The sequence below is a fragment of the Mus caroli genome, chromosome 11 (genome assembly GCF_900094665.2).
Source record: "Mus caroli chromosome 11, CAROLI_EIJ_v1.1, whole genome shotgun sequence".
Lineage (NCBI taxonomy): Eukaryota > Metazoa > Chordata > Mammalia > Rodentia > Muridae > Mus > Mus caroli.
In genome coordinates this window covers 67,539,848-67,548,116 of record NC_034580.1, presented here as the reverse complement: position 1 = coordinate 67,548,116, position 8,269 = coordinate 67,539,848, and the positions used below count along the sequence as shown (strand labels likewise).

General features: G+C 40.5%; 1 protein-coding gene across 3 annotated transcripts in view; it reads right to left on the bottom strand.

The window, feature by feature from the left end:
* The window catches only part of Zzef1 (zinc finger ZZ-type and EF-hand domain containing 1), a 126,047-nt gene that overhangs the window by 92,095 nt on the left and 25,683 nt on the right, over positions 1–8,269 (bottom strand). For all 3 annotated transcript variants that reach the window (XM_021176147.2, XM_029484135.1, XM_029484134.1), the window contains exons 3-6: positions 6,832–7,026; positions 5,053–5,224; positions 4,361–4,560; positions 2,376–2,586 (exon numbers count right to left, since the gene is read on the bottom strand). In XM_021176147.2, the coding sequence (XP_021031806.1) occupies positions 2,376–2,586; positions 4,361–4,560; positions 5,053–5,224; positions 6,832–7,026 (778 nt within the window). The remainder of the gene's footprint in view (positions 1–2,375; positions 2,587–4,360; positions 4,561–5,052; positions 5,225–6,831; positions 7,027–8,269) is intronic.

Here is an 8,269-nt window from a genome sequence, read left to right as displayed (position 1 = left end):
AAAAAAAAAAAAAAAAGGACAGAGGTAGAAACCATTCCAAATAAACTCGCAGTTCCTTGGGCAGAATGTGGAGAAATAGGTGGGTACTCTGGTGTGTACCTATTGTGCCAGTTTCTACAGAGTCTGATGCAGAAGGTTATGTGAGGCCTTGAGTTCAAGACCAGCCTGGGCTATAACAGAGCACAGCCCTGTCTGAAAAGAAAAAAGCTGTTTGTTTGTTTGTTTGTTTGTTTGTTTGTTTTAGGAACTATTCTATAATGACAAGTCTAAGAATGATGGGTAGACAGACAGATGGACAGACAGACATGGAGATATAATGCAAAATGGCACAAGTCAGATTGAAGGGGTTGCCACAAGCTATATCTGGGAACGTGTGAGCACTAAAATTGTGGCTGGGACTAGCGATGGTTCAGGGGTTAAAAGCATGGGCTGTTTTTGCTGTGATTCTGGGTTTGATTCCTGGCACTTAAATCAGGTGGCTTACAACTGCCTATAACTCCAGATCCAAGGGATCCAAAGCTCTCTTCTGACCTCTGTGGGCACTGCACACATGTGGTATAAACAGAGAAAATCAGGTACACAAAAATAAAAACAAAGATTTTTTAAAAAGCTGTGGTTAGTTATAACCCAGTGAATAAACTAGAAATCTGTGAATCCTTAATAACAGAAATCCTTATAAATAGAAAGTTTCATAGGGGTGGGATTTAGTCCTAAATTACCTTCTTCCTAAATAATCAATTATAAAGAAAAAAATTCTAGACTTGACAAATCTGACAAAGGTCAAAGCTGACAGTACTGGTTCCAAGAACAGGCCCATGTGCAGATGGACTGCAGGAAGAGCACAGTGTCACTGGGACAACCCTGCTCAAGACACAACAGCCAGGCCTGGGCACACACCTGGGATCCCAACACTTAGGAGGCTGAGGCAGGAAGCTGTGAGTTACAGGGCAGTCTAGGCTACACAGTAAGACTCTCAATTGAGCAAAATGAAATATAAAACCTAAATCTGTTTGTGATGAAACAAACATCACACAGTCCTAGGGAACTAATTTATAGAGGGGGTCAAAGTTGTTAAAGTCAAGGGAAGACTGAGGATTTGTTCTAGACTTAGGGACACTAAAGGGACACAACAAAAAAATGCAAAATACAACTCAGGAACAGATCTTCCTGCTGAAGGGCTTTACTGGCACAACTCAGAAAAAACAAATGGGATCTTAGGAGCACATTAATTTCCTCAGATGGTGGTTTTTCAGAAAATGTTGTTTATAGGGAGCACATTATTAAAGTATCTGGGGACTGTCACATGACTGGACAAAGATTATTCGATTATTCTTGCCACATTTCTCTAACTTTAAAAGGTTTAATAAAAATGATTTGTTAATGCTTGGTTTTTTTGAGTCTGTATCACCCTGGCTGTCCTAGAATTGGCTCTGTAGACCAGGCTGGCCTTGAACTCAGGAATCCAACCAAGTGTCTCTGTCTCCCAAGTACTGGGATTAAAAGTGTGACCCACCATGCCCAGCAATTAAAATGATTTTAGGACAGGAATGAAGGGTAGGGGGTGGCCACCCCCTCACTACAGATTTAGCATTGCCAGCAGTGTCACTTGCTTTCAAGTTGTACTTAGTAATGCTAATCTCAAAATTGGTCAGACAAACAAACACTAGATACATCCTTTAGGCCCATACTTGGCAGGTCCACTAAGGATACATTCTGTCATTGAACCCATATATAATATACTAACAATTCATTACTACAGAAGCAACATTTTAAAAAACAGGGTCTTGCTAAGTCTTGTTTGGATGGAATTTACTATGAAGAAAAGACTCAATTTCAAACTTGCAGCAACCCAATCTATACCTCCCCAGTACTGAGAGGAAGCTGTAGTGTTTGTCCTACATGTTGCTACTTGACTGGTGGGGCTCCTTAAACAAGAGAATATGTTAATTTAGTATCCTTGAAAAGATTTAACTTATTAATGAAAAGAGCTCCCAATATGGGAGTCCAAACACTTAAATTCAGATTGACTCATCTCTGCCCTGTCTGTGCTCTGGAAAGATCACTAGAGGCACACCTACAAAGTGAGGATAACTTACACAAACACTTCAGCATCTACAGGAAAAACAAGAGCCAACATTTGAAAATGATGTCTAATATTAAATGTTACATAGACTTGAGTAACTGTCCCCAGTGCATAAGGAGTGGGGACAACACGGATGACATCAGGTCAGGGAGCTAATGAACGAATGAAGAAAGACAGTGGAGGAGCTGTGTCAGCAAGGCCACAGTCCGAACATCAATCCAAGTGGAGCTGAGCCCTGATCAGGGTGAGTCAGGATGTTCCTGGAGGGAGCGTGGGAACCAGAGTGACTTACTGAGTATTGTGCAGCACTGTCTGGACAAAGGCAGGATTTGTCTCCATAGACGCTGTCACCAAAGATGTCAGCAGAGACCAATACCATATTGCAGAGGCATCAGAGACGGAGACTCCAGATTTCTTTACTCTCTGAAAGCCAACAGCCCTCAGACCGTGAATCCTAGTGTCACATCCGTCGCTAAGACAACGCTTTATGTTTATCTGGACATCTGTCGAGCACAAGCAAAAGTTCAGCATTGGATTAATGTCTTTAAAGGATCAGCAAACAATAGGTTCATAGCTAAAAGCAAAATGGAAAAGTGTTAAGATATATTTTAATAACAGAAATAAATGATGTATGTTTACAGTGGAACTACTGTAGAATTAACCTGTCTCAAAAGCACTGACGAATCTGAGAAATCATAGGAAAATGTGTAAACTTAGGAGTGATGTAGATAAAACTTCTTCAGAACATTATGAATTGTGAAAACTACACAGTTTTATGAATTCTCACTGAAAAGTGTGGTTTGACATTTCTAAAATTCTTTCTAGCAATTTTGAGTTTCTGTGTCTGGCTTACAGATAGATGGTTGTGAGAATGTCTTCTTAACAACCAAGTGCAAAATAAGAAGACACAGACAAAACTCACTTTCAGATGTCACAGCTGCTCAGGTGGCTGAAGGAGGAAAGACATTTAAAGGATGCAGCTGAGGACAGAGTAGCACAGCCTGAGGCAGGAAGCTTCTATTCTACAAGTATAACTACTTTTTGGTGTAAGAGAGAGACACAAAGACACCACCTCCTTAGGCCTGAGAAACCTGAAGCAAAGCAAAAGCACTCTTAGCCCAGGAAAGCATTGGAAGAACTGAAACAAGCCCTGAAGCATTCTGGCTCCCTTAATGACATAAGGAAAGAAAAGAAAAAAAAAAAAATCACACAACTGTTACTTCGAAAATGCTATGTGTGACCAAGTATACAATAGAAAAAAAAATTGAAAACAGCCAGGTAGGGGTGGTGCACACCTTTAATGCCAGGAGTCGGGAGGCAGAGGCAGGCAGATCTCTGAATCTGAGGACAGCCTGGACAACAGAATGAGTTCCAAGACAGCCAGGGCTCTGATAAACAAAGAGACCCTGTCTTAGAAAAAAAAAAAAAAAGTGAAAACATAAATGACCAAGAATAAATGGTAGGTTAGAATTGAGACATTTTTATAACCCTTAAAAAAGGTATCATCACTATATGAGATGACAGCATACTAAAAATACAAACGAGTCCAGCATGGGGTACACAACTTTACTATCAGTACTCCAGAGGTAGAGGCAGAAAGACCTCTGTGATGTTGAGGTTATCCAGGTCTACACAGTGAGTTCCAGGTCAGCTGAGCTTCATAGTGAGATCCTGTCTCAAAAGTCAAAACAAAAAAGTGGGGGAACAGGGGTGCATGCCTTTAATCCTAGCACTTGGAATGCAGTGACGTATGTATCTCTGAGTTCAAAGCCAACCTGGACTACATAGAGAGTCTCATGACAGCGACAGTTATATAGTGAGACTTGTCTCAAAATCAAAACAGTAAAAATACAAAGGAATATGAGCAGAATATTATAATCTTTGAGATATGCTATATATACTACATGCAAAAGTACTGTTTATGTATATACATGTATAAACACACACACAAAAATTCATAAACACAAGTGGCCTGGAAAGAACCACATCAAAGCATCTGTGACTTGACAAGCTCTGTGTAGTAAGATTTTGAATATTTTTCTTTGTCCATATTTGAAAGTTTTCTAGTAAGAAAATAACAATATGTTTTTAATTACAAAAAGACTTTATTGCTTTTCTATAGTTTTTAGAATTACTTAGTAGATAAAATAATAATGATTTTCCCCCCTCTGGGTGTAATAGAAGCAAATCAAATCCCAAAATTTCAGAGGCCTTCTTAAGGCTTAAAACAAAACTACTACTGTTCCTCCTCTCACATCCCACAACTGTTGAACTCACAGAGCTGACTGATGTTGGCATTTTCTAGCAGTGTCACATAGCCAGTGACATTGCTGGGGATGTGCACGTCACGAACTTCCTGCAGGTCACTGGCACTCCTTCCCACAGCCACTGTCACCTGCTGTGGCATGTAGCTCTGGTCAGTGGCAGCCACTGCAATGGACAGATGCCTAAGCACGACATCTGGCTTCATCTTCAAACTGGAAAACACAACAGAAACCACTAGTATTTCCATGGCCCAAGCACTGGTGGGGGTCACAAACCCATCTCATTTACATCCTCCAACCCCGTGCAAAGTATTCTTCCCTTTGTCTACAGGTTGGAGGTATTTGCATATACCACTACATTTGATATATGTAAAGATGAATTTCTAAATGACAGTCCTGAGATGCTAGCTATGTATTTCAAAGTCTGTATGGCCTCCCTAAACCTCTACATGGCCACTCAGTTAATATAATCTTATATTTCCTTTCAAATTATTAGTTTAGGCAGGAATGTGCAATATGAACATTCTAACAAAATTCTTATATTGGCCAAGAAACAATTCTAAACTGCATCCAGAAAGTTGAGTATACCCTCAGTTATAGGTTAGCTAAGAGAAAACAAGGCAATGATTTCTATTTATACCTCCCAGAAGAGCAATCTCCAGGCCACATTCTAAGTTTTAAAAGACTAAAGCATGTACTACTCACCGTATCCAGTGTGAGCGAGCACTGCCATCTGACTGCCAGTAGGATGACGTTTCTCCATTTGTCATCCTGTATATGTCTGCAGGGTTGGAGGATGTTTCTATATAAGCATAACACTTGGTTACTGACTTGAGCTTATCCATCTCTGGGCTTCTGGCTAGATCTCCAGGGCTTTCTGCAAGGAAACACCAGAGCTTAGTTATTTCATAAAGAGAAAAAGAAAGCAGTCATTTAAAATGCCTAACAGAAACATGCTTAACCCTTTGGCACCAAAACCTATAACATTCTTTAAAAATCTCTTTCTAGCTGGGTGGTGGTGATGCACACTTTTAATCCTAGTCCTTGAGAGGCAGAGACAGGTGGATCTCTGAGTTTGAAGCCAGCCTAGAGTAAATTCCAGGACAACCAGGGCCACACAGAGAAACCCTGTTTCAAAAAACAACAATAATCTCCTTCCAAAGACCCCACTGGCCAATGATTGCCCCATCTTCTTATTGACTACACTGTGATACCACAGAACTGGTATCTTTATAAACCTACACAGAGAGAAGAATAATTTGCACTTACATTTCTGTCGTTATGCTTTTATTTTTAACCATATTTGTTAATGTGCTTGCTTGCTTACTTATGCGTTTATTTGGCTTTGTGGGTGGGTAAGCACACGTCATAGTGCACAGGTGCAGAAACCACAGGACACACTGCAAGGGTTGCTTTTCTCCTTCTACTGTGTGTGTTCTGGAGACGAAAGTCGGGATTTCAACCTTGGTCATAAGTGCCTTCAGCTGCCGAGCCATCTTGCTGGCTCAAATGAGGCTTTTTTTTTTTTTTTAAAGGAAAGTCTCTTTTTTTAAAAAGATTTATTTATTTATTATATGTAAGTACACTGTAGCTGTCTTCAGACACTCCAGAAGAAGAGGACGTCAGATCTTGTTACAGATGGTTGTGAGCCACCATGTGGTTGCTGGGATTTGAACTCTGGACCTTCGAAAGAGCAGTCGGGTGCTCTTACCCACTGAGCCATCTCACCAGCCCCAAATGAGGCTTTTTAAGCCACTTACATTTCTGAATATTTCCTGGTCCTCCCTCCCCTCATTCTTTTCCAGGTTAACAGTCTTTCTTTGAAAAATCAAGTCATATACTGTTTATACATTCAAAATGTAAATATAAGCACTTATAACAACTAATATTTACTTGAGTGTTTATTGCCATGGGACAAAAAGTTAGGTAATGGACCGAGAATAGTTACAAAAAAACAAAAAGCCAAAACTAAGCATCATTAGTATGAAAGAAAATATATTTTGCTCCTGGAATGCCTATTTTGCTTATGATTTTGCTAAGAGAGTCTGATCTGTTTTCTCCTCCTCCTCATCCTCTTCTTTTTCTTCTTCATCATCAAGTGAAAGTGGGTCTCCATGTGCATCACAGCACACATGTGGAAGTCAGAAAAAACATTTCAAGAGTCAGTTCTTGTTTCTGCCTTTCTGAGAGGCAAGGTTCTCTTGTTTCTGCTGCCACCCTAGACACTCAGGTTAGTCAGCTTCCAGCTGATTCTCCCGACATGCTGACATCACAGATGTGCACCATTGCATCTTACTTTTTATACAAATTTTGGGGACCAAATGCAAGTCATCAGACATGCAAGGAGGCAGGCCGGACATTCTTAGGCTACAAGCTGGTCAAGTATTTTCAGACATACGGGCAACAAAGAACTGGCTCACCCTTTACTAAACACTAGAAGAAATAATAGGAGAGTATTTTCAGGCAACTCTCCCATACACATACCCTTTTCTTTTTGTACCAACTGATCCAGAGACTCCTTCAGAACTGACGACCTCATGGTGCTCATGTTATTACAGTGGTCTAACATTGGGTAGGGAATCACCATGCTAGAGATCCGATTGCGATGCAGGAAGCGCAGTATCATTGATGAGTGAATACCAAGGCCCTCCTTTGACTCTGAAAATATGTCGATGAAACCTAAAGACATAAAATCCATTTTTGGTGTTTTGGTAAAGCCACCACAATAGTTCCCACATCCTGTACCTGCTGCCCCATCTGAACTGACTAAATTAAAAGCAGCCATCAACTTTACTGAAATTTCAAGCCTCAGAAGGAAACAAACCTGGAGCAATCAATTAAGAATTTCAGGGACTAGAGAGATAGCTTAGCAGTAGGAAAAAAATATTTTTAAAGGATATATTTATTTTTATATTTATTTGTATGTATGAGTGTTTTGCCTGCATGTATGTATATGCACTACATGCATGTCTGGTGTCCACTCAGGCCAGAAGAAGGAATCGATGCCTTGAAACTTAGTGTTCATGCTAAAGTCCTAACAACAAAACATCTATTGCCATTGCTGCAGTTTCTGGCGAATTTTACATGGTGTAAGGTACTTGGCCTATGCTGTCTCCTGTGGCCCTCACAAGGTGTAGCATGTTGTCCAGCGGTGGCAAAGGTCCAGGCAGCCTTGCTTTACAACAGGGTGGATATGAAGCTTGGATGACTCACAAGATAGCGAGAAGAAGGCGGGGTGGGGAACACTCCTCCATTCCCTCCTTGTGCTCCTCCTGCCATTCTAGATCCTTCTCCCCAGTGTATGACTCATCTGAAGCCTGATCCTCCATCTTCTCTTCATTCTCAACACCTCTTGTTCAGATGTCTCATTTAGATGCTCTAATCATCTTAGATTCCCTGAATGTCTCCTGACTCCCATGTACAATTATCCCAAGTAATCTTAGAAGACATGACACAGACCACACCTGCCACTGTTTAGACTCCTTTTCTGGTTCCTTAGAACCAAAATTAATGAGTCTCAAGTTGAGGTTACTATAGCCCAGGAGCACAGGTGAAGTAAGCAAGGAAAACATGGCAGTTTTTCTGGAAGCAGAGACATACTTGTAGTTTCTCCCCCTGCCCCCAATTTTTAAATGAATCATAATGTTTGAAAAGAAAGTCAAATTTTTTTTTAAAGTCACATAATTGTATTATTTGATAATTTTTCACAAGTTCAAGTGAGCTATGTAAATAGCCTCTGATCAAGATGCCAGCAGTCCATGAAACTCAAGAAGAACGAAGACCAAAGTGTGGACACTGTGCCCCTTCTTAGAATTGGAAACAATCACCCATGGAAGGAGTTACAGAGACAAAGTTTGGAGCTGAGACAAAAGGATGGACCATCTAGAGACTGCCATATCCAGGGATCCATCCCATAATTAGC